General features: G+C 47.4%; 1 protein-coding gene across 1 annotated transcript in view; it reads right to left on the reverse strand.

Annotated features, from left to right (window-relative positions):
- The window catches only part of GLG1 (golgi glycoprotein 1), a 59243-nt gene that overhangs the window by 29727 nt on the left and 1914 nt on the right, over positions 1–27602 (reverse strand). Inside the window, exons 2-3 of the mRNA XM_032974514.2 lie at positions 10371–10403; positions 6906–6992 (exon numbers count right to left, since the gene is read on the reverse strand). Of these exons, the coding sequence (XP_032830405.1) occupies positions 6906–6992; positions 10371–10403 (120 nt within the window). The remainder of the gene's footprint in view (positions 1–6905; positions 6993–10370; positions 10404–27602) is intronic.

Raw genomic sequence — 27602 nt, forward strand, 5'->3', positions numbered from 1 at the left:
CAAGCGGGAGGCAGGCGGTGGGTGGTGTGGGGATCGCGATGTTCACGCCCCGTTGCCTCCGTCTCCACCCTGATGAATGCATAACAATGCATTTCATTGATTTATTTACACAGGAAAGCCAAACTGAGTCCGCAGACCCTTGTTAAGGAGGGGTCCCTGCTACATCGGGATGGTCGATCAATTACAGTTAAGACTGTTTTTAGCTATGGGAAAAAAACAGAACCCAGAACCCAGAGGAAACCCCAATATACAAGAGGGGGGTAGAACTTCACACAGAAAGGCACCCGAGTCGGGAATCGAACCCAGGCCCTTCTTGACATCCTTCACCATTGATGTGCAGGATCATAGCACAGTGCAGCATTAAAAACACTGTGCCATAGAGAGAGACAGACAAACGCACAAAGACCTCCTGTGTAGCCTTATTGACCTGTTAGCAGCAAGTACCTATAAAGACCGATACTCTACACAATGGCATTTTGTGTTGAGCGTGTGCACACAAACACACCAAGGCAGACAAGAAAAATGGTGACTTACAAAATGATGATTCAAAGGAAAAATGGGACCTAACCCGCAATGCAAGCGGAGTCAACGCCAATTTTCCAGAGCCTGCTGTGACTGCTAGAGTGAATATGCTTAAACCACACTTGCATTCAACAGCTGTGCCTGGCTTCTTGAATCTCTGAAAGTGGATCCGAGCCCGCGGTAATAGAGAAAGGTGTTGTTTGTGTGGGGACTATTACGCGTGTTTAACAAGGCAAGAGGATTATAATGACCTGCTGTGGGGATTTAATCCACCGTGGTTAAGGTCAAACTTTATTGACTACAGAGCGCCGTGAGATTGTTAATGTTCACAGAGGCTTGGTGCGAAGTGTCATCGCACCCCAGCAATCCACTGCTGTTGGGCATTGGGGGTTGCTTTGACCATACTTCACCACTCTGGTCCGTGTGGATGGGGGAATCAGAGAGGGCCCAGAACCGGTTTAGATAATACTCACCAAACGATGAGAAACGTGCATCAGGAACTGAACTCGGATTGGTAAATTCATAGCGCAGTACGCTATAATCCACTGTGCCACACCTGATTCAGGCTATTTAAATTAATTTTTAAAACAGCCCGAGTATGTCGCATATACATTTCCGTTTTCCTTCCCCCGCAACTCCGATTAGGATGGTTGGCTACGTATGGTGCGAAAGAAGTACAACATCACGCACCTACATCTGGCCAGGTTGTGGCACCATGGTGGTGTACATTATCACAATTGGATGGGGAAAAAATTAAAATCCTGGTCTGATCAACTCTACATCCCTCGAGGTGCAGAAAAAAATAGGTACCACCGTGTGGAAAGTCGTAAGTGGCTTTTCTACGTAGAGACTGCCCCCCCCCCAATAGCCGCCGCCCCAACCCCCCCTGCAATTAAAATGCAGAATTTCCACCATGGGCTCAGGGACAGCCCCCCCCCCCCATTGCTCGTCACTTTGACTCGACTTGATAAACGATGATGTATTACACAGGCACGCCAATCAAGTCGCTTCACGCGAGAACCTGGTGTGCAATCACCACCAGGGCCTGCCCTGGTTTGAACCCAACAGCTCGGTGCTGCGACGCTCGCGTTATGAACCTCCGGAGAGGGGACACCAACAGCCATCTCTCATGTCGCCACCGCTGCTTTAAAAAACACAAGCGCAGAGTGCTCACTAAAGTGTAACCAATAGCCATTTCTCCACCTCGCGGTTTCTCGTTTCTCCCAGACACACAGATCGAGAGAGAACAGCTTCCAGCACCGAATAATATTACCGCACGTTGGGGGCGCAAAGCGCACCTGGTCAGACGGATCGTTTAAAACCGGTTTTGGCACGAACGAGCAGCCAATGGACGGCGGGTTGAACTGGTATTTTCACACACACACAAAAAAAGTGCTTTCAGACTTCCACGTGGCCGGGAATGTCCGGTTGGTGCTGTTACCCTCACAGCTGATGAAGCGCGCGTAACCAACTAGGCGTGCCGCTCCTGTGGGAGAGACGATAGTTTGCACCCTCCCCCCCCGACAGACCGTCATCCCTGGCAACGTACGTATGTACCGTACGTTGAACTTCTTTCGCACCGTACGTAGCCAACCACGCTCATCGTTGGTCACGTATGTCGCTTGCTCGCTGTCGCGCGCGCCGTGCAACGCCTCCGCGGGAACCAAGGCGCGCGCCCTGCGTGGCGGGGCCTAAATCACGCGGTGGCCGCAACGGGGAACGCCCGCAGCGGTCGGGGGGAAAACGAACACCGCCTTCCAATTTGCGTCCGCGGATTGCGGCGTCGCGTGCCCCAAGCGCTTACCGGCCGGGCAGGCAAATCGGCGGCGTGGCCGACGAGCAGCGGCAATGAAAACGGGAGGGAAGTCGTTGGCCGTGCGAGCAGCAAAAAGGTAAAACCGTCGCGAGCGACTGCCAAATGTCCGCCGCGCAAACGTACGAGTCGGGCAGTACGGGGGGGGGGGGGGGGGGGGACTCACAAAGGGCAACAGAGGTTCGGCACAAACCCTCACAACCCCTCGGAGGTCCTTTGATGAGTTAAGTATACGAGCCTGATATTAATTCTGATTATTTTGTTTGTGTATTCCAGAATCATCCAGGAAGGACAATGTGCGCATGTCTACAAAAACATCGTCAGCGATGATCTTGCTGCGTGCCAGAAAACTTCCTCCAAGTCATTAATTACAAAGTGAATCTTAAACAAGTTCCCGCCACTACATCATAGACACGTCAGCCAGACAGCTTCATAGATCGTTGGGGCCAAGCGGTGTTTGCGAGCACCTCTTAAGGCGGACATTACAAATGAGGGGGTTGGTGTGGCCACCTCCACGGCTGGCCATGGAGGTGGCAACACCAACCCACTGTATCAGGAGCAGCTCATTTAAGGCTGAGTCGACCATTGGGAAGGAGACCCAAGGGGGGTTTCGGAGACCACGATTCGCTGACGTTTGCCACGGCTGGGAATGTAACTCGGGTCACAGATTTTCACACCCGGTGTTGACAACTATTGTACCACACCACCGCTCTCTTCCCCCCAGACACAGGTTGAAGATAATTACTTAGCGAGTAACAATTATCCCCACTCTCAACCACAACCTGAGGTCACGATTTAACTCAACAATTTTACGAAGGGGGACCCCCCCCCCTTTGTAAAATGTTTACCGTTTTGTTTGCATCGTTTCTCTTTGCCTGTTTAAACATCCTCAATCGATCCACTCACCTAAATTAAATATTTGCACAATGTATTACTGTACTTGCAGAAAAACGTTGTGCAAACAAACACACTGTGAACATTTTACATCTAGGTGATTCCACAGATTGTAGGATTCGTTAATGGATGGATTTAATGTATTATTTGTGTAAATCGTTAGACAAGCTATTTTTATAATAGGGTTTTTCCCCTTTTTTTACACACGTGGTCTTATGCACGGATCACAAGTAGCAAAACTGGGTTGAATTAACGAATCTTAACTTGCCAAATAAGTCGTCTCTAGCGGGGGTGGTGAAGTGGCTGGAGCGGCTACCGATAAGGCTGCTGCCATAGTAATATGGAACTTCCACCGATGGCTCCAGGCCGCCAAGAGAAGCGAGGGACAGCCCTACATTCGCTTGAGCCACAAGGCACTTTCACCTTGGATACAAGTTCTGGTGTACCCCGATATACGCTTATGCGATTTACGATAAGTCGTCATTACGTTCGTCTTAAATTGCCAATTTTTTTCCCCAGTTTGCGTCTCCTGTTTGTTTCGTGATGCCGTTCGGATGGCCCACGGGGGAAAGGGGGGGGGGCACTACTCCTGCCCCTCCCCCACCCTCCCAGTCATCCCTCCGGCCTTTTTTCCAGGGGAAACGCGCGGTAGGTACGGCCTGAAAATGCATCGGAGAGAATTTGACGTTGCCCGGCAGTTTTCATCGAATCGCTCGCGACGAGCAATGCTTTGCGGCGAGCAGAGACGCCGCTTGCCACACACACGCATGTGCAGACTCGTTGTTCACGCGGGGTCGGGTTCTTGCCGTTGGGATGGAGGGAATTTGCCCAAGGCCTCCGTCCTTGCACCCATTCACGTGCTCCTCAACCCACGCAAGCAAGTGCCGCCTTTGTGATGCCACGTCGCCTTACCCCCGCTTAACTCCCGGATCTCATCTTGCTCATTACTTCACCTCCCGCGAGCTCCGCTTTGCCAATAATGCCATTGCCGTTTGGCCGTCTTATTCTCTCTCGCACTTCCAGGGACATTCTCTACGATGATAGCGGTGACAACAAAGTCATTGATTTGCCCACACAAGCCTGAATGACTCATTACGTCTTTTTTATTTTTCACAGAGGGACCTATATTAATTTATTCGATGAATTCAGTTGTAAAGACCGATCGGTGCATGGGACAAAACCCATTCATTCATACGAGGGGCTAACACTCAATTGGTCCGCACGGACGGCTTCACTAACCCAACATAAGCTGTCCTGCCATCCGTCTCCTCGTGACCTCGTAACCCGGCAGGTTTTCGGAATTTCAGAAAAAATGTTTCCGGGTCCACCAAGACGTGATTCTGTGTAGCACTGGCTTCGAGAGTCACGCCCCTGTCGCCGCCAGCGACGACTAACGGGGGAGTCACGCTTTGTCCCGTCCAGGCTGGCCTCGCCCTTGCCGTCCACATTCCCTCTACTTCAGCCTCTCAGATTACAGATACTATGTGGATACTGTCGTGTGAGCGTGTTCTTTCTGACAAATACTCAACCTCTGCATTTAAAATCGGTGGTTATCGATAAGACCGCTTAGAAATGTGGAATTTTCACCGCCAGCTCAGGCTCGCAAGAAGAGAAGGGCACCGCCGCCCAACACATGCTAAGATTGCCACTGCACAGATGTGGTTGTTTATTACTGTTGTTGTATCATAACGAGTAGAGAATCCGTCACTTTGCAAAGGGAAAATCAAAATACTGCTTTTTTCACGCCATAAAATTCCAAGATAATATGTATTGAGATGTTTTAAAATATTCTCAAGGATTTAAGGAATGTTCTGTCGAAAGAATTACATTAACAGGAGCACAAATTGAAAAGTTAGAGCGATTTTAAATTAACCGTATCGGTCTCCTCTATTCGTTACTCCCGCCTCTTCAGTGTTGCTATCTTTTAACATTATTATTACGTCTTCCGATCTTGCTCGCCCGATTCAATTAAATGCTTATTTTATTTAAACGGCAATATCCCGTTTGGCTGTTTACAACACAACGAGATTCAGTGGCAACTTCCCGCAGCTGCCACGAACAATAGAGTTCTTGTTGGGGTCGAGAGGAGCTCACCCAGCAGCCAGCGAGCCAACTCAAGGCGTAGATTCATTTTAGTAGTAGTAGTATGATAATTACTTACGAGTCACAGTTGTACCAACATTTCCATGCTTTTGTTCTACGCAACCCCTGCACAAACCCTCCCTTCCAACGTAACGTTGCTGGCAGCCGGCGTCATATCAGCCGCCTTGGCCAGCGTGAACGCGAGTGACCGTTCACTTTTCTTCAAGCAGAGCCGCTGCCAATTACTGCACGAATAATTTAACTCGTCATCCAGTTGCCGCACTGATCAAGATCCTCAAGCCCAAAGGCGTTCCCGTGACTGATTAAGCTGCTGCCAAATGTGCCAGATTTCTTAGAAAGTAATGGTGGGGGGGGCGGAGGCGGGGGCGGGGAGTGGGTCCTAATGGAGCCGAGCGCGCATCCCCCTTGACCCAATGCGGGAGAGCGTAGCAACACTCATCCACTCGCTCTCTCCTCTTCTCAAGGTCAAACCACTGAACGCGCGCGCGTGCGTGCGCGCGCGAACACACACACACCCATAACCTCACGCGTATAAATCAGCACGCACCGCCAATTCCAGCTATCCTCCTGTATTTTCATTAGGGTGCCGTGACGCTGAAAGGAAGCGTTTTAGCGCGTTTAAAGAAACATGCTGTGCAACAAAAAAATATTGTCAATTTGCAATTGTGGGAGGATAAGGGCTGTGGTGAGGGTCATGATACTTATGGAACATCCCTTCAAAGGCAGAGTGTTTAAGTTAAGTTTATATTATTTCATGTTTGGACCTATTGCTAGGATGATATTATGAATGATTAAGAGGGTCTGATCCATTAAAATCCACCATTATCAATGGTATGGGGGTCACACAATGTGAAGATTCACATTTGGGCCAGGGTTAAAGTAAGTGTGCTTTATTGCTATGGTTGTCATACAGTTAGGACATGGGAGTTTCAATCATATTGGTCGTAGTTGAGGTCATAGGAAAGTGTTTTCATACCCAAACAAAAAACAGCGCTCACTTCAACTGGAGGCCCCGCGTGGTGGAAATTCCACATTCATATGGCAGGTTTTTTTTTTTTCTCCACAGTACAACCATTTGTTGAGATCGCACACAGTGGATGGAGACTCCCAAGATTGGGATTTGAATTTGTGATTTTCCGATGGTGCGAAGAGCGCTTCACCAGTGCCATCTGACTGGATGCAATTAAGAAAAGGAGGTAATATTAAGATAAGTGTCATGGCTATAATGTATGTCGAACTTCTTTCGCACCGTACGTAGCCAACCGTGCTAACATTTTTGTAACGACATTTACATTTTAATCGGTGAATACTGCCTACTATGACACACGGTTCAGAAACATGGGAATTGCCAAATAAGACGGAAGAAAAACTCAAGAAACGTGCACAAAGATTCCCATAGAAACATGCGCTTGGAATGCATGTATGCTGAACTTCTTTCGCACCGTACGTAGCCAAACCGTGCAAAATCAGGAGGTGCGGGAGTAACGCCGGGAGATGGAAAAAAAGAGGAGCACGTGGATCGGAGAACGCACGCTGCAGCAGGCACGGGAAGGAAGAAGGGGACATCTCTTACCTCCTGCAGGGCGGTCTTGCACACTTCCCCCGCCGCCACGTCAAACCGCTCGTCCGTCGTGAGGTTGTGCTTGTAATTCCACAGCAGCTGCAATAGACCCGGCGGGGTGCTTTAAAATGACAGATTCTCGCGCTGGGTCTTCAACAAAACGCCACACTTCCCACCCCCCCCACCCCCTCCCGACAACTTCTCAATTCGCACAGTGTTCAGAGCTCCGTCCACGAAGACGCGTAGATGTGATTTTTTGTCTCGTGAACTGTCAAAGCAAAGGGCTGTCAAAACAAAGGGCTGTCACAACGAGGACGTTAGGCAACACGAGGTGGCCATGTGGTCGGCATTCTTTGCTTTGAAACCTACATCTATACTCATTGCCGATTTTCACCCACCCCCCACCAGGAACGTATGTAATGCTGAATCGACCTAAGAGGACCAGGCCAGGTTCACATCGGAACTGCTCAGATCTTCAGCACGCAGGTTTGCACTACAATGCATAATCCAAGCGTGGCCCTGTGGGTAGACTGGCTCATGAGCATTTCTTCACTCAAGCTTGCACCACACACTACTGCGGACATCACGCATGTTGCCAAACTAATTTCCCATGGACGTGAAGGTTACCCTACGCTGGCTTGCCAGGAGATGGCAGTACAGCAAGTGGATTAAACTCCATCTGTTTCCATCTGTACGGGGGGGGGGGGGGGGGGGGTTAGGGTGTTGTACCCTCTTATGAGAGGGTTTTCTCCAGGCGCCCCAATTTGCTCCCGGATGTATAAACACATTAATTGGCCGAATACACCTCAATCCACGGAGAATTGCAGATTTGGGGAATTGTTGGCACAGGCTCCCCACCTGGCTACCTTCTAGCTTGTCCGTGGATCCTCACGCTTGTAAGGCACTCCCCCCGTCTCCTCTAAGGCGAGTGAAAACTACTCATTACAAGTATAAATACTATGATTATTATCATCTTCAATTCTGAAATTTCAACTCCTGAAGAAGCCCGCAGCAGTGCCTGGTGAACATGTGGCCTAACTCGGAAGACCGTACGTTAAGAACTGCTCCTGGTAACATTCTGAATGGATGGGAGTCAACCCAGGAAAATGTACCTCAAATGTGTTACATCTGCCCTGAAGCAATTATATACGCACGGTGCGCCATTTCATATGAAACCTATTTACAATCCATCTGCCAAACTGCAAGGATCTAAAAAAAAACTGATGAGCACCGATTAAGGAAGGCATTAGACAATGTTCAACACCGGTGTGGTTTCATGCACAGATGTGCGGTGTGTTTTTTCCAGCGGTAACCCATGAAGAAGCACACTCGTTCTGTAAGCAGAGGCCACAGCACATTAAATCGTGGCATGAATTTACCAAAAACCATTAATAAACACGTAGGCGGTTTACGTGTCCCCCAGGCGTCACTAGGAAGGGGGGAAAAAAACACGTATAAATTATACAGCGAGTGAAGAGAAAAAACACACCCGCGCAGTGTCACTCAAACCCGCGAGCGCAATTCATCGCTTAATTACTCTGTTGGGAAAAAAATAGAACAATCTAAAACTCACATAATCGTGAGTTATTTTGAAAGAACACACATTGTTTCTAGAGATTAATTTCCCAATAGAGCAGCCATAGGGACTACGACATAGGGACTACGACAAAGTGGTGTAAGTAGAAAGTTATCTGACAGTAAGGTACGGCACATTGATTGGGCAGTGAAAGTTTGATCACAGCCTACCATTATTCTATCAAGCAGAAAAAAGTATTTGCCTGACAAGAGCTTGGAAAAAATATATCATATCTACTCCGCAACTTGGGAGATGAGATATTATTGAATTATTTTGATGCTCACAATTTTTCAGTGAACCACAACACCACAACATCACCTTACCACAGAGAGGCCACTCTTACATGGGTCATCATGATCATTCAGGCTCTTGAGCCGAGACCTTGGATAATTACCGGAACAAAACAGTAATGAATAATTAAATTAGATTTTTGTTGTTTACAAAATTCCCTGAAGGGCCACTTATATGTTTGAGTATTGTTGTAGCTCAACAGTGCACTTCGCCAAGTCTGCCTAGCAGCTATGACAATGGGATATATTGTAAATATGGGCAAGAAAACAAATTAAAACTAAAGAGTGTGTGACACTAAACTTGCATGTGTGTGTGTGTTTACGGTAGTGTAGCGGTTAGTGCGCTGCCCTACGAACCTGGCGGCCAGAGATCGATTCCCACTCACGGCCAACACCAGTGATGATTATGTGAACCGGTGATGAGACTCCCCTAGGTCGACTCAGCCTCAAATGAGTACCCGGTGCAGTGTGTAAACATTGCCACTGGGGAGACAAAGGCAGCCGGGCATAGTGCTGGCCACCTACCCCCTCGTGTGCCGTTCTGGCCTTCATAAGGTGCTCACAAACAGCACTTGCTTCTACAGTCTGTTAAGGCTATACGGGGGATCTTTTTCTTTGTTTTTTGTGTTTAGCCCAGCTTGACCGCGATCAGCAGGATCACACATACACTGGCCAATGTGGAAGGACGCTGGTTAACAAACAAGTCAATTTCAACGAGCTGATTTGCCCACGAGGCTAAAAGATTGGGTGGGACAGAAGATCACTGGCAAAGCCTGCAGATTCGTGGTGCAGAGAGGAGGAAACGTGATGGCTTTGTCGTGAATTCACACCAATTCCGGAGGTGGTGGAGGAACTCATTCTTGAGAGATCCGATTGGCCAATGGCAGCGTCGCCCTCACCGTCACCTCTCCCACACCGAGCGCCGCAAGGGGAGCGATGGCCAAGGGCCGCCCAAACAAACACGGCGCGCTCATCAGCAGGTCGGTTAGCGATGCCACATTGGCAGTGGTGCGCACAAGCCGAATCAACATCTAAAACTCACATTCGTCAAGAACGCTGGGGCCTTAAAATAAAACACTATACTGTATATATAACCGGCCACGCTTTCTGGTAAATGGCCGCTATTCGTAGAATACAAATAGAAGGGCCACTACCCGCAACACCATCAATGATAGATTTTTCTTGCTAAGGTCACACTGTTATTGACCAATGCGCTAAGTTCTCATTATTATTATTTTAGCTAGATGGTACACCAATGTGCCCTGCTGGAAGGGCCGCATGACACAGAAAAAGACGGAATCCTAAGACAACTGACACATTTGGCAAAAGTTGCCCGACAAAGCACCTTTCGAGCAATGGGTTTTTAGCGAGGGCATCGGAAACATGGGCGGTGCAAACAATATCAGCAATGTCAACTCGAGGGCTTCGATCCGGCCACTGTGAACCTCCAGATGCACTCTTTGCCAACCTCCTGCATTGTAAAACGTCAAACCGCAATGAGGGAGGGGACACCCGGTCGCAACTCGCGCAAGCAAGGAAACACGCTCGGCCTGCGAGTGGACAACGTGACAATCCTCATGCAAGGAGCAATGCAAGGAACACTATACTTACGTGATGACAGTCCGGGGATATCTTATCGTCCACCTGTGGGCAGAAAGATGGGGGGGGGGGGGGATAAGAATCAGCAACAACACGCAACCCATTTCTCCATCGCAGGTCGCGCATCACAGCGCCGGCACCAGGAGCCGGCAAGCAGCAGGCGTTTAATAACGCGGGAGAGCTCCCCAGTTTAAAGCGATGCAGACAGACGAGACAAGGCACGTCAATTTTACATGCGCCTGCCAAGTGGACGGTATACAAGAGGCATGATGGGACCTGTGTCTTATGGTCTGCGAAACCACGGGGGCAGTTTAAGACAGACGACGTCCCTGAATGACTCCCTGCAGCGACGAGAAAATTAGTATTTCCTGCGTTGGTCGTAACACAAAATGAGCCTCTCCCATGTGTCAAGCGAAGCGCTCCCGATGACACAGGCAGCCAGCGAGCCGGTGGATCAGTCGCTTACCTTCCTAACGACCAAGTAAGCGGGCCCATGAGGAAAAACTTATTTTGCGAGGGAAACTGGGATTTAAACAAACAAACAAAAACACCGAGAAGGAATACGACGGAGAGAAAAGTGAGTACAAGAGGGAGGCTGCAAGAATTTGGGTTTGTAAAGTGGCCACACACTGTGCTGCACTGCCAGCCAGTAGCTGTGCCGATTAGTGGCCAATTTACGGGGCGTGGCTTTGCCTTGTGCTCGTTACGGGAAAGGAAAAGCATGCCTGCTTGGATAATTCGTGGGCACCGACAAGTTGACGTGCACTCTCCTGGGGAGAACTGCAGGCAGACGATTGAATTGTAACTGTGTAGGCATTCATCAACCGGTAACTGAGATGAGGTGGCATATGTACACCTGTGACCCAGCTTCCACGGGGGGAGGGGCCCGATGGCTCATTGTCTGCGAGGCTATGAGGTGCCCAAGAGATGGCGGCGGTGTTATGCCGACTCGCTGTTTCTAACCTCGTTTCTGACGCGCGAATCCGGCGAGTACACACATTTGGGCGCCATCGCCAAGCATCCACACTCCATCAATGGACGAAATCACCAATAATGCACGCGGTCTCATCAGATCCAGAAGCTAATCAACATTGAGCCTGGATGAGTGATCCACCATGCACTACAGATTGCTGCTGCTGCTGCTGCTGTAGGCTTTGTGGGTCATTGTTGTACTTCCACACTGCTGTGTGTCCATTGTTTGTGCGTTTCCCTGTCTTCATCAACCCACAATACCCGTCCAGCATGGCGAAGAACGGTCCCTGCATGGCGTTGGGGAGGCAGTCACCCGGCACTGGACTGGCAAGCGAGGGTGCACACGCACACTTAAATATGCACTCCATTTTCTTCTCAAACACAATCGCTCCTTGAGGAATTGATTTGAGTAAAGGCGCTCTATAAATATTAAATAAGATAAGATTTAAACATCCTCTTGCAGAACCCTCGTGAAAGAGAGCTTCGAGTGAGGCTTTACTGGGTAAAGAACTCCAGTCAGTGTCTTCTTGTTCAAACAATAAAAATGGCAAAACTCCCGTTCTCACCGGCCAGCCCAGTGGTGGAAATTCCACATTCCTATGACGGGGGCCTTCGGATTTTCCCTCCGTATTACAAACACCGTTGACTTCTCAAAATGTGCCATTCCTTTTCAGCTCCACATTTTATTTCAAGCTGTGCTCCTGGCGTCATGTCATGAGATGACATTTTCATTTGCAATTCTCACAGAACATGGCCACATGTTAGTGTCTCTTTGAAGGTGATGTTACAGAACTACTTTTGAAATCCCTTCCAAGTGACTTCCTATCCAAACTAGGGAGACACTGTACTCTCCTATGCTCCTACTGTCGAGATGCTCATCATATGGCATTAAAACCTTTATGCTGATTCACAGAGTTGGAGTTTTGGTCACATTAAGTTTAATAAGTTGGGTTTTTAGTGCTGCCACTGGTGGTCAGGATGAGGCCATGAACACACTAAACTTGAAAATCCGGTTTCATCATAGGTGGCTGTCCAGATCTGGACCCAGCGTCTCAGTCGTGCTGGCTCGGCTCTCGACCCAAGGAGCCACCCGGCCACCTCTATCGCTACTCATTTTTACCAACCACACAGGAATGATGATGGGTTGAAGTTGGCCTCCCTGACAACCATTTGAACACTGAATCAACCACCCTACCCGAAAGCACCCACCTGGCTGGATAAAAGCTAACGTTCATAATAATATTATTCTAACTCTATTCTGTTTCTGTGTGGCAACCTGAAGGCAACACCAGTGTGGTGTTGGTGCCGACCAAGGAGAGTAAAGTGTGACTTTCCTTCCCCGACATTCATTTATTTGAGAGTCAAAACCCTCCACCAGGGTTTCTGATTATATGCGGGTAAGCATTCCTTCTTCATTCAAACGCGCATGCAAACAATCTGTTGCGGCTCATATATACGTTTGATTTGTGTTTCCTGCCGAGTATGTTTGCGTCCAAAGCAACAGGCAGAGAAGTATTTAAAAGGCCCAAGTCAAAGAGTCTCACCCTTCTCAAAAGGAGCACGTGGGGCGGTGAACAGATGGATTTTCGGCCCGGAGCCAGTGGTAGAAAATTTCACGTTTAAATTCCAGAAGCCAGTATAGAAAAACCACTGTTGACTTTCCAGAAAGTCGTGGGGTTACATTTAACGTATCCCTATAAATCAAACACACCCAACATGACAACTCGGAAGCTAAGCAGGGTTTGAGAGTTCGGTCTCTACTTGTGCGGGAGATTGCTTAATCGCAAGCATTGAAGGCTTAGCATGCGAGGTGGCTGGGAGGTAGAAACATGGATTTAATGAATGTATCTGTGACCATTACCACGTTGTTTCAATGCGTTCTCCGGTTCTCTCTCCCACGTGCCAAGGTCTCATGAATGGAATTGGCCAAATCCACCAATGGCAGAACCCTCCCCTTAAAAACAGTCTCAGCGAGGTTTATTCTGGATAAAGGGGCAACGTTGTTTAGTATTAGTCGTCATTTTGTCAACGTCGAAAGTATGACTTGCTGTGCTGACAACACGGAATTTGAACTCAAAAGAATGTTGTGCTTTGTTATTGTCATTGGGGTAGAGTGACGGCACAGGGATTAGCACACCGCCTTGTCAAGTATGAACCTGGTGACCCGAGTTTAATTCCAGTGCGCGGCTAACATCAGCGACAAGTGATATTATATTTAACATATTTATTTGTAAATTTCAACTCCAACAACGCGTACAAGATAACGCAGAACTGGTGTACGCAGCGTCCAGCCGACCATCAAATAGATGACTAATATTAGAAGCCCATGGTTACAATATAGGAAACAGCAGGGAGGAGGAGGACAGGGAAGCATAGACGATGACAGGAGGTAGGAAGGGGGCGAAAAAGAAACGAGCGACAGGAAGAATATATAATGGGTGAAAGGGTCCGATATGAAGCAAGCCAACAACAAAGGGAGACGAACCCGTCCCATAAACCATCAGCGGGCCCTGCGACAAGAGGCCCGAGATGCTCCCGAGAGGCGTTCTCGAGTATCAGACTCAGCCAGGGCTCTACTGTGGACAGGCTCACAAGTCTCCCATTGCCTCGGCGGGACGAGTCTAAAGGCACGAAGGGCAATTATCGATGGGAGCGCTACATGAGGCCGAGATCGATGGGACGAATACCCGATAGGCACGTACGGACAGAAGGGAGCGCGGATGTCACTAATAGGTAATTGAGAAATTGGGTGATATCCTGCTACAGGGGTTTAAAACCTTTGGGCACAGCCAAACGACGTGAAAGGAGAGGCCTGTATGGTTTGAGTGGAGCGATCAGGACAATGGGGGCTCTGTGGCAAGAAGCGCCGCGCTCTGCGCGCTTCGTGTGCCTGATACGGGGCTATGGATGAGGCAGCGGCAGGGACGCATAATTATAATAATTATTATTGCCCTCAATGGGTGGAATCCCAACTCTTGAGACCAATCTGCCTCTTCAAAAGCTGAGTCCACACACGGTCCTTCCACAGCCAAGTTGTCTGCACTATTTTCGGAGGGCTGGGAGTCTTTAAGACTGAACAGAAATCATACGTTGTGGGGGGGGTGTGGGTAGCAGGGGGTTTGAGTCCATGGAGAATAATCCTGGGGGTGCCTTCAGTTACCTTAAAGCGAGCAGATAGCACTTGTAATTTGGAGATCTCTAATAAAATAAGATTTAGGTACTTGACATTTCTCTTTAAGGGTCTCAAAAGAGAGCCACAACCCCAACCCCCGTGAGCCCCCCTGACGTGAGATCACCAATTCCCACGAGGGCTACAGTCGTTCCAGCGGGAGCCCACTCGCTTGCCGATCTGAATGCGGGGGTTTCCCCATTAGATCTGAGAGGGAAGTACCTGGCCAATCTCAGCCTGTCCCAGATTGTAAATAAATGGGACACACTGATGGACAGAGGGATTTCCTTAGAAGGGGTCGGGGTGGATCCTTAGGAAGGCATCTAAGAGACCCTCACGAGTCCAGGGGGAGACCTCTACATCAACTGAACCGTCCCAAGTCTGCGTACCGAGTAGGAATCCATCGAGAGTCCGCTGGCCGAGCGACCTCTCAAATGGATCTGGGTTGCGCCGTCCTCAGGACGGCCCGAGCAGCGTGCTCCGCAGCCTCGTCACACCACCGATGAAAAAGGCGGTGTGACGAGGCTCCCATCCAATGGTGGATTCACAAAGAGCTGCACCGACTGTTGTGATTAACCAAACATTACACACACACACTTTCTAAATCGAATGTGGAGTACATTGCGTTGTCTATGGTTCTAGACCTTTTCAATTGGCTTCTGCTAACACACAGTTTAGTACGCCTCTATAATTATTTACTTGCTACGTTTTGCGGAGGAAAGCCTCGCCGAGGCCCAGTACTTTTCTCAGGAGGGTCCTGCCAAGTTTTCTTAGGAGGGGGGCGACGCTGCGATGCGGAATCCAAATGGAACCACTGAAGAATAAACGGCGTGCCACTTTAGAGGCTGCCGCCAGTTGTTTTCTGGTGGGGGACTTAGGCCTGCCATAGGAACGAGGAGTCTTCAGGACTGGTTCATGGCCACGAATGTAGATGAGCATCGGACCACGCTCCGTTGAGTAGACAGACACACTTTGATTGAACGGTTTCGACTTCAAAGCACTGGCTATTAATATTTTATCGCGTCAATAGTTGCGCCCGCAGTCTATAATTATGGCGTGGTTATTCTTTCCAATTTCAAGTCTAATCTTGCACCGCAAACAATCACACCGTTTTACTGGCTTTCCATGTTTTTGTGAAATTTTTTAAATGTTATTTTGAATCCTCGTCACCGTAGTTGTAGTTGACTTTCCCACGTCTCCCTTGCAATAGAGGCGGTGAATCTCAACACTGACTTGGATTTATAAATAAGCTAATGTATGGTCATAGGAGCACTCTCAAGATTGTAGCATATATGTTGAACTTCTTTTGCACCGTATGTAGCCAACCGTGCTCATCGGAGGTGCGGGGATTGAGCGTTTGGAAAATATCTGCAAACGACAGCCTAAACAAATTAACTTGGCGGCATAAAAACAAAGCAGAATGGTAAATTAAACAATTTGTCAGATTAGCGAATGATTGACTTACACGTGTGCTAAGGTATCCGCAAGGCACAGAGGGGTCCCAATAAACCCACAACAAATGGCAAGACTCATAAATAAAACAGGGCCAGATTTCCACTCCTCACAAAAAGCAAGATTTTCAAGCCTGGGGCCAAGAACGACCGTTTGCTGAAATTGCAGTGGCAATGAAAGAAAATCACTACACAAAAGGAACATGAGAACACTTGCCTGGAAATTGCCAGAACGCCTCGTATATCGCTGCTTACCGATACACGATAAAGCAGGCAGAGCATTTATATTGTTTTGAAAAAGTTACCTCTCAAGCTACGGTATCTGGTTGTGCCTCGTTTTGATAAATGCCGTCAGTGGCGGAGGAAAGATTGCCGTGGAGATTGGGACTGGGTCTTTCGGGGTTAAAATGGCCCGCCTCCATTCGGCATATGCCTAAGACTTTGAGTGGAAACCGAAGTAGAATAATAGTAATACTGCGGCGAGACTTCTCCGTGTGGAAATGCTCCGTGGACTCTCACGGCTCTCGTTGAGGGGTTTTCTGCTTGGGATGGTTTGCCTTTGATTACATCTGACGAAACTGGAATACCAGGCGAAACCCTCGGCAACTTATGAGGATGAAACTCCAAAATCTCCACGATATCAACAACATACTTCCTGCGCTGCATTTTACAAGCAATTCACTCCGCGTGATCGTCCGACACCACCTCCCCCAAGTCACTGGGTTACAGGAATACACCATCAGGTCCGCCTGCACGAGACGTAATGCGGTGGAAAATATCAGATGCAAACAACTTTATATCTTATCGCGCGGTGTACCACGTGTTTTGTGTGGCACCATGTCCGACTTTCTCTCCACGTGCTGGGAGCTTCTTCAGGAAGAGATTTCAACTAAATTCCTGAAGCCACAAGCACATGGAGCAAAACGTCAGACATACAAAGATCTCTCATAAAGCCTTTAACAGACTGTAGGGGCAAGTGCTGTTTGCGAGCACCTATGAAGACCGGCACGGCACTCGAGGCGAATGACAAACACGAAGCAACGGCGGCCTTTGCCTCCCCAGTGTTGATGGTTACTCATTTATGGTTGAGTCGACCTAGGGGAAGCCCAGGAATGGCCGTGAGCAGAAATCGAACTCGGGTTGCCGGGTTCGTAGCGCAGCCCGTAAACCACTACACTACCGATGCCCACACTGTGCTGTACAGGACGTGGCACTACACAGAACCACAAGAGTGATACACCGCACAACCGCACAAACCCTACGTGGGCAGTTTACGTCCTGTGAACAACCGACTAGATCCACGTGTTTTTTTACGTCTCGCCATGGTAGCTAGGAGATGTTAACTACCTCGCCTAATGTGCAGGAGGTTGTGGGTTTGATCCCGACCCTGACACCTGTATATTTGGAGTTTGCGTGTCTCTCTCCCAGTGATCGCGTGGATTTTTCTCCGGGTCCTCCGGATTTTCCCTCCACATTTAGAAACATGCCTCGAGTATTTGGCTGCAAACTATTTCCATATGACAAGCCACTTTGTTGAGCCATCATTTGTGGGCAGGTCGCTTCTGAAAAAGAGCTATGTAGCTTTAAGTGGGCATTACCTGGTAAAATGAAATGAGTTTTAGTTTTAACAGTTTTTAGAGTGAAACAGTCACGAACGCTGTGCAGCTCGAAGATTCCTCTCGGCCGTCTTGGATGTCAGATGAACTTAACATTTTAATCCAAATTTCATACTCATGACCCTCTTTACAAGCCCTTTAAATCCAACATTTTAGGAAGCTTAAAACCCGTTGCAGTATTTAACAGACGACAATCCTGATTTTTTTTTAAATCCGCACCGAAATATTTTAATTCCCCAGTGCACAATACATCTTGAACCCATTTAAAAATGTGACCATAATTTTACATTTGAAATCATTTTTTCAAAAGATTTTTTAATCGATATATCTGATAAAATAAAGCACTCTCTTTCCATTATGGTCCTATAAATTGCCTATTTAAAAAACAGCATTAAGAAAATGTATTCTCCATCCACCACGCAAGTTAAACTAACTCCCTGCTCAAAGACACAATGGGACAGTGCTCATTTCTGTTGCTCTGAGTCGGAAGTAGAAATTCCAAATTCCTATGAACAGGGACTGAAAATTCAGAGACAAATCATTTTAACACGTAGTACGCTTTCGCGACCAATATTATTCATGAGGTTTTTGGGGTTAGATCCCGTAAATATAAACGTGTCGTTAAACCCGCCACCACATTTATTCCTCTATATAAGACCGAAACAGGAGGATTTCTCCACAACTCTGGCTGTCGCCTGATGATGCTGGTTATAATTGCTGGCGAAAAGTCGTACTCGAATTGTAAATGTTGTGGGTTTACTCTCCACCACACCGGTGTGCTGTACTACTAACGAATTGGCAGGTCTTGTGTACGTGAAAAAAACGTACTAATTGTCTGTGTTTGGCGACGGCGGGTCTAACGACACATTTATGTTCACGCGATCTAACAAGAAAAACCTCAAATATGGAGACCAATCATTGTTGGTTCCCCAAGAAAACGGTATGCCCTATTGACAATCCGGAAAAATAATCGGTGGCTCGATCGGCCCTCTAAGGCTGTTGTGGGTCACACTCCCAAGGACAGCGCCACCTGGCCAGATAAGCCACTTACCAGACCTCTGCTGTCAAGAAGAATCATATCGCCGACAACAGCCTTGGCCTACAACAGCATGTGCTCGCGATTTTGGGATAAATCTGAGGTGTTTTGTTTCGCACCAACCTGAAAACAAGACGTCACCGGCAGCGGTGCCACTTCCAATCCGTCACGTCAAGTCTTTTTGACTTTTGCTTAAATTATTCAACGATACAAATTGCTTCATTTAAATTATTGGTTTTACTTATACATTTTAGGTAAAAAAAATAATTTGAATTCAAACGAGTAATATTTATAAGCAATGAAAGATAATCAAATGGAATATTTAAATCCAAATCAAATACTAACTTGGGCCTAAAATTCCATGAATAAATTTCCAAAATGTTCTAGATCAAAGACTCATCTCGTATATGTTTTTATGTTAAAACTTAAAGGCTGTGTCAATGATTATATGGTAGTATACTTCAAGTCAAATTTGTACCTCGATTTATAATTTACTCCAATTTAACAGCAGTCAAGCATTTCATTTCGAATCGAATAACAAAAATTGTAAATAACCACCACCATTTCTGACAGCTACCAAGGGATAAGTCAAAATAGACTAAGCATGAATTCCTCATAGCCACTTGCCAACAATTAGCAGCTGTTTGCTGATGGTTAAAGTCACATTGCCAAAGTGTCTGTGACAATGTTTTCAAAGCCACATTCTTCATAGCAGAGATGCCCACTCATTAAACAACAACAACAACCAGGTTTGCAAGCTTAGACAGAGGACATTGTATTACAGCTGGAGAGAACCCGATGAGCTATGAAGCTCTTTTCCACAGGTGGCCAGTCCAAGCTCGGTGTCGGAAAAGGGCAGAAACTTTCAAAAAGAAAGCAAGCAAATAGAGGAATGTAAATGATAGAAATAAAAAAATACACCCCAAGTCGTGTACGTTTGGTATTCAACACACGTGTGTTGAGCAGACTATCTACACTTGATTTTGGACAGCAGTTTAGCTGTATAACACACGTAGGCTTTCACGACCAATATCATCCAGGAGCGCAGAAAGCGTGGTCACCACATCTCTACCTCTACATAAGGAACGAAAAAGGTGGACTTCTTCACAAATCTGGCTGTCGCCTGATGAAGCTGGTTGTAACTACTGGTGAAACGTCGTAGTCAGATTGTAAATGTTGTGGCTTGGCTCTCCAACACACTGGTGTGCTGTACTAGTGACAAATTGGCCACGTTCTGTTGATGTGACAACCCTTACTAGTTGGCTGTGTAGGGTTGCGGCGGTTTTTAACGACACACTTTTTTTTACGCGATCTAACTAAAATCCCTTCTTTCAATCAACTTGCTGGATGAGGCCCATGGCATGCAAATCGCAGGGATTGTTATTTGATATTTCACCGCGTTCATCAGGGCCGGGCGGGGAAGATGGGGAGCATAGAAGTGGGGGCTTAGAAGTACCGTACAACAGATTTTGCATCACACACACACCTTGTGGTCTCTTGTCTGTAACACCTGCCATGCATTGTGGCCGCCCATCCAAAGCACTCTCCCGGCTCAAACCCTGCTTAGCTTCCGATGAGATCGGGTCCATTCAGGGTGACATGGCGATACACTTGGCTGTACGTCTTTGTAAAAAAATCACTATGACTTTAATAACTATTTATGCATGCGCTATGCCCAATACATGCACAAGTCATGCGCAGTGATACACTGGAGAAAAGGTATTTAGAGCACCACCCACTGTTAAAGCAAAGAAGAAAAATGAATGCCTATGCAACGGCCAAGATTAAGCTTCAAGGCTGTCGGCGGGCCGTTATAGGGGGGCATGTTATAGGGGGCATGTTATAGGGGGGCATGTTATAGGGGGCATGTTATAGGGGGCATGTTATAGGGGGCATGTTATAGGGGGCATGTTATAGGGGGCATGTTATAGGGGGCATGTTATAGGGGGCATGTTATAGGGGGCATGTTATAGGGGGCATGTTATAGGGGGGCATGCTATAGGGGGTATGTTATAGGGGGCATGTTATAGGGGGGGCTGTTATGGGGGGGGGCTGTTATAGGGGGGGCTGTTATAGGGGGGGCTGTTATAGGGGGGCCTGTTATAGGGGGGCCTGTTATAGGGGGCCTGTTATAGGGGGGCTGTTATAGGGGGGCTGTTATAGGGGGGCTGTTATAGGGGGGCCTGTTATAGGGGGGCCTGTTATAGGTTTGTGGGGCCCTCTTCGTATAATCACCACTAATATCCAATGGCAAGTACTCAATTTTGACTGACCTTGCTTATGCTCGTTCGAGATGTAAATGTGATGCAGAAATTGTATTGCTATATCCAAGCTAAGGTGGACAAAACTATTTAAATGTTGGCACAAGTGAAAGTAACAAGCGGCAATGCGAGGTCTGAAAGTACGAAATTACCTGATTTGTTTCATGGTGCTACACGATTGTGTTTAAACTATTATAAAGCAGTAAAATGTTTAGTTTTTTTACGCAGGCAGAGGGGGGGGGGGCTAATTCAAAATGCCCAAGCCACAACCTCTAAAAGCCTCTGTGCAATGACCCGGCCCCTGCACACACACGTGTTAATTCTGTAATGCTTTCCGACGTGCATTTGTCCTCTAAAGTATTTGATTACCAATAATAGCTATTCCTTCCAAGCTGCACAACAAGATGCCACAAGTCACATGAGGATGAGACACGGGAAGATTATGCCACGTGTAATGATGTCATCGGGAGTGAAGAGAAAGGTGCATATATGGCGTATGAGGTTCATCACGTTGGCTGAAAAGGCTTCTTTCTTCATGACCGCTGTTTTTATTACGAATCATATTGGCAGCCACTTGATTAATCTTGGGTTTTCTATTGGGTAAGCGGCTAATATCAACAGGATGTTATACAATTTTGTTCACATTCGATACATCTTTACGAGAGTTATCGTGACATCACCCATGCCACCCGCGACAAAGAGACCGACAGGCAGCCAAACAGACAAGAGCGAATGCATTCACGCTTCCCCCCCGAGTTGTAAAGCTTTATAAAACATGCTGCTCATAGTAAAGTTTGTACAGAGCTCGTGTCCACGAGAAGAGGAGCAATAACTCGGTCGGCGTGCAGGGCAATGTTGGCAGCGGAGTCAAGTTAGTTAAAAAAGTGTGCTCAAGGCCAGAACCTAAAAACCGCATGACCCACTGAGGTGCTTCCCCTGTGGTTTCCTCATATCGAGATATGAATACGGCATGCTGAATCGCATTAAGGTGTCTCTCTCTCTCTCTCGACAAACAAACTCACAGCGTTGGCATTAACAAGGTTCCCGTTTGAAGCACGTGTACTCTGGCTTTCCTCCAAAAGCCCCCAGAGAAGACAACTGCACGGACAGTTGCAAGTGCAATCCAGCACGTTATACAAATACGCAAACGGCACGTGAAGAATGCATATTTTAGTATGGTAAGCAATCTTTTGAGTACTGTAGGTGCATGAAGGGAACGCTCAGGATTGTGAAGCGAAACAAGGTATCCAAATTGTAATTTATCAACATAATGTGGCACAAAAAGCATTCAAAACAGCAAGGAGGTTGCAATGGGTAGGGCACCCAAATAGAATGGAGGGCAGGTTACTCACACTTGCACGAGGGCGTCAAGAATAATGCGAAAGACCTCAAAAGCCCGACGTGCCAGAGATAAGAAGAGCAGACCATGAAAGCTGAAAGGCAACTGTCAAACAATTTGCATATTCTGGCAGCAAGAAGGCAGTGATCGGGGTGTGGAAGCATGCCCTTATGAAAGTGCCCTTGTGTCACCAAGGTGTTACGATGTTCACACCGTGCATTGTGAAACAATCTGCATTCAGTGCATCAGTGAAGCAGGATAAGCCCCATTCAAGTAATGTGCAGTGTGGCCGGTTAGCCATAGCTCTGGGCAAACCAGCCAGTAATTAGGTGATGTGTGATGCCCATTTTAAAGGTCACCCATGGGCAGCCGTATTTTAAAAAGACCGATGTGCTATTAGTTGACTTGTTGACTAATCATGTACTACAGACTCATGCGTTATGCCGATGGTTTACTGAATTTGACATCGAAGTACATTGATGACTCTTAATGGCCTATTCATCTGTGTGGGTGTGAGTGTGTTATTTAACGTGGGGAGCGGTGGCGCAGTGGTTCGCGCGCTGTGCTACAAAAACCTGGCGATCAAAGTTTGATTCCCACTCACCACCAACACCATTGACGATTATTTTAACTGGCCATGGCCCTTCTCTACATCGACTCGGCCTCAAATGAGTACCCTGGCGCCGTGTGAAAAACATCGCAACGCAGGAGACAAAGGCAGCCAAGCGAGGTGCTGGACACCGACCCCCTCATGCACCGTGCCGGCCTTCATAGGTGCTCGCTAACATCACTTGTCCCAAAAGGCTGTTAAGGTTATATGGGTGATCTTTGTCTTTGCTTTATTTAACTAAAAGTCTGATTCATCTACTGAAGCTTGGGAAGAAACACTTGCACTAGGGCACCTTTTAAGAGAAGATGTGCAAGAGCCTGTGTCCATAGCCAGGCATGGCAACATTAACACGTAAAGGCACCGTCCGCTCTGCAAGTCAGGGCGTAAAAATTAGGTGGTAATGAAATCTGAACATAGCTGCCACAACACGGTGGCACGCACCGGCAGGTTGGCACGCACGACTGGCGCGTGACCGTACACGACTACAATCGGGGAAGGCACGCCATGCTAATGTCGGCCGTGTCGCCACGAGACGCGACACGTTTGAAGGAACAGCAAAAACGCCACTGGGCACGCAAAAAGGGCCTCCCCCTCCTCCTCTCCACCTTGCTGGGGCTCGTCGCCTGGCCTGAATTTACTTTTAATCCAGCGCAGCGCTATCAACTGTAAGGTGAACTAATCCGCAGCCAAATGTCAATTAGATCATCCAGATATTCATCCTCGCACGGCCATATTCTATCCCTCTCGGCTATTGTATTTTTTTGTTAATCATGTCAAATTGTGTGTTATACTTGTGTGATGTTTTTAAGTGAATTAAACATGAATAAATCAAATTACAATTTACAGCCCTCGGTCAATGCATTTCTGAAGGATGGCTTGCTCACGCCACGTGGGTGGTGGGGATTGTTTGATGATATTTTACCACACTGGTCAGACAGTGCTGTTACCTTTAAAATGACAAGATCTTTCACGCGAAATACATATTGTCAATGAAGTGAGAGATGAGAGCGAAGCCATAATGAGTTTTGCAGCCAGCAACGGTGTGAAAATGACAAACACCTTTTGACAAAAAATAAAGAAGCTGGACAAAGGTGGATGGCGGGGCCCAAATGGAGAGATTAAAAGGGAAAGTGACTTCCTTCCAGCGGACAAACCGGACATTGTTAGTGACGTCTCTCCCCACCACGTTCAACACAGGAAGTGCTTGGAGGCTGGTGCAATGCAAGTTTCAATTCCAACAAAGCAAAGAGAATGCAAATCAACTTACAAAGATGGTTAAAGTAAAAAACAATATGTAGTCCAGAAGGTTGCAGAGTTTAGACTAACTCTCAGAGAAGGAAAATTATTCAATGGATGTCAATATTTTAAATATAATTAAATAACCAGTATAGTTAATGGACGGTGAAATTAAAGTGGGGGCGGCCAAGGGGAAGGGAAAACAATAAGTCGACTGATTGCTGCACAATGCAAGATCAAAGAAAGGTGATGCATGATGAGGATGCCAAACTAAATGTGAAGAATTAAGACAAAGCTCGGTGAGACGAAGGGGGGGAAAAAAACAAAAGATGCGACAATGAATCTCATTGTTAATAAAAGGCAATCACAACATAGCGCAGAGACATACACGAGACTAACTGTGCGAGTCTTATAATAACACAAACCTCTAATGAAACAAAGAGTTAAGGGAATCTCAGTGGGGTTTGTCCTGCTTAAAGGACACCAAATCAATAGAGAGTATATCCACATAGCTCGTATAGCCTACGAATTTGACCCTAGGATCTTACCTGGTCTTACTTTTACTGAGGCTACACATCTCAATGAGCTTTCAATTGGTTAAATAAAACTCTAAATCAATATAGTTTTCACACACACAGATCCCAGTACAGTACATACAAATCACAACGTTTAGACCCCCAGGTCTGCCTTCTAAATGAGAACACAGACAAATGAGTTCTCAATCACTGAATTGTCAGTATTTTAGATACAGATTATTTAAAAGTGTCTACAGTCCCCACAAATGTGGGTAAAGAAACAACGGTTTAAAAAAAATAATCGATAAACCGGTAACCATTTTTAGAATCTTCTTTGGTTCTTTCGGTAAAGTCACGTAGAATGAGAATAAAATAATAAATTGATAAAATAAAATAACACAATAAAATTATTCGGTTCGGAAAGTCGGGAAACAATAACAGATTCCAGAGGAATTTGAAAATTAATGTGCCGATTGGCACACGTGGACATAAAATTTGTTTTTATGATTTAATCTTGTAATTACTAATTAAGGCTCATTGAGCTATATAGCTATTTTCAGATGTGACCTGGTCACAAATGATAGCTCAACTACATGGCTCATCATGTGGACATTTATAGCAGCCAAATACTCACAAGGTATGCTTCTAGATGTAGAGGGAAAAACTGGAGGACCAGGATGAAAATCCACGCGACCACGGGGAGAAAATGCAAACTCCGAATATATAGGCGTCAGGGTCGGGATCGAACCCACGACCCTCCTGCATACCAGGCGAGGTCGTTAACATCTCGCCACCGTGCTCGCTGGCCCACACCAGTGCTGGTGGAAGTCTCCACCAGAGGCAGCCTCGATGGGGTGTTTGGTCTACTCTTTCGAGATGTCTGGTAAGTGTGGATGAGGCCAAATATCCTTCAGAGCTCCCTCTCGTGGAGGGTCTTCTTCCACGAAAGTAAAGTGGTTCGCGGTTCATGGTTTAGGGTTCAGGATGAGGGGGTTTTGCGGCTGGGGTTAAGGGTTGTAGCACCATAGATTGTTTTCTTCGTGCAGGACTGCAGTGACAGCAGCCTTGGCCTTTACAGAACGACCTTTTGCTTTACAAATTTGATTCAAATCATTGCCACCGATGTCACTTGCGTCACGCGAGCTTGTTTTCGCGACACACTTACCTTTCCTACACTTTGCACGCCTGTCGTGTTTTGCATTGTTGTAACGTTCTGCCCCTCCTGGACACCTGTGAACCAGAGCTTCACAGCTCATCATAGTCCTCCAGTCGAAATAAATATTCTGATTCAGAGGTATCCAATTCAGACTCTTGTCAATCAGTTCGCCGAGTGCACGGTCCGTCTAAAAGGATACCACACATTTTTTGCCGAGATCCCATTAAGTAACATTTTTCCTATCCACACACTTTGAGCGCACTTCCCCACATGCCAATTTATGTTTATTCAGAGGTGGTGGAACACATAGCCAAATGTAGTGTCAATAACATGACTCTCGTGCCGATACTAGATCCACTAGTTACACTTGAGAACCTGGTTCAGTCACGTCAGGATCTAACCCGGATTTGAACCCAGAGTCTCAGCGGTGGTGACTTGATGCTGCTCTGGTGGTGGTGATGGAGGGGACGGGGTATGACGACGCGGGGAGCGGTGGCGCAGTGGTTACGGCACTGCGCTACGAATCCGAGGACCCGAGTTCGGTTTCTACCCATAACCACTGTGGCGAATATTTGAACCGGTCCTGCGCCTCCCCTCGGTCGACTCAGCCTTAAATGAGTACACATACTGTACCAAGCTAGGGTGGTGTGTAAACATCAGCACTGGTGCTGGACCCCAACCCCCTGCTGTGTCGTATCGGTCTTCATAGGTGCACGCTAACAGCACTTGCCCCTAAGTCTGTTAAGGCTATATATGACGATGTCAATGGTGAAGAGGTGGTCACAGTGCTGTGAGCCTTGAGCGACACGGCCACCTCTACGGCTACATCAGTGCCACCGTGATGTGTTTATTTTTAAATCTCAATAGAATTGGGGTATTAGGCCAGTGGTGGAAATTCCACGTTTACCTTATGGGAACCATGGTTACTCTAACTTCAGATATGCGGATACATTTTTACCGCGTGAAATTACCGGTCAGTAACGAATCCCGACCCTCGCTTGTTACGAAGCGGTAGACCGCTATAAAATAAATATCTTCCACGCAGCACCCATTTACGACACCTCGAGTTCGGGCCACCGTTGTTCACGTGCCAACGCCAGAGGGCACGTGAACGGAGGAGATGGAGCGATAACGTCAGCTCTACTGGCGTGCAGGTGCCAGGTGGATTATTAACGTCGCGGGATTGCGAGCGCTTGGCGACGGGGCTGCTAGTTTGGGGAAGAACCGGTCCCCGTTCGTCCAGCAGTGGATCGAGCACGGCCGCTTGCTAAATCGCGTGGATGGAAGGCGTTGCCATTGCGTACATCGCATAAGCGACTCGCCGGATTTGGCGGCGTCGGATTGGCCGAGACGCGGCTACGTAGCCGCGTCTCGGCCAATCGCGAGCGGCCAAAGCATCGCGGGCGCGCGTCCGCTCTGCCAAATCTGAACCCCGCCTCCCACACTGCCGGGGGAAAATCCCGAGGCGCGAGATGAGAGTTATTGTTGTAAATGTTTAATTGGATGTAACCTTTCAGGGATAATTAACACAATTTGCATAGGTTAATTAAGCGCCTCGCCCCCTCCCGGCCACGTCACATTTTAGGGTCTGCTGTTGGTGGTTTTGCTTTGCGTGCGTGCGCCTTAGAATGTGTCAACGTTTAAGCAAAAGGTGATGATGGAATGGGAGATGGTAGGGTGGGGGAAGATTTTCATCCAGCAGTGGATCATCGATCGTGACTGATCACGGATGATGGTGATACTAAAACGAGGCCCTCCCTTTCAGGGTCTTTGTGGCTCAACTTTGAGCTGCAGGGTCCCCCGCCCGCATGTCGCGTCGTTGCCTGGCTGTGTGGGGGAGATTAAAATGTCACCGCGTTCATTCACGGCCGGCACGGAACGCG

The sequence above is a fragment of the Petromyzon marinus genome, chromosome 54 (genome assembly GCF_048934315.1).
Source record: "Petromyzon marinus isolate PM22_M1 ecotype Great Lakes invasive population chromosome 54, UKy_Petmar_22M1.pri1.0, whole genome shotgun sequence".
In the NCBI taxonomy this organism is placed as follows: domain Eukaryota; kingdom Metazoa; phylum Chordata; class Hyperoartia; order Petromyzontiformes; family Petromyzontidae; genus Petromyzon; species Petromyzon marinus.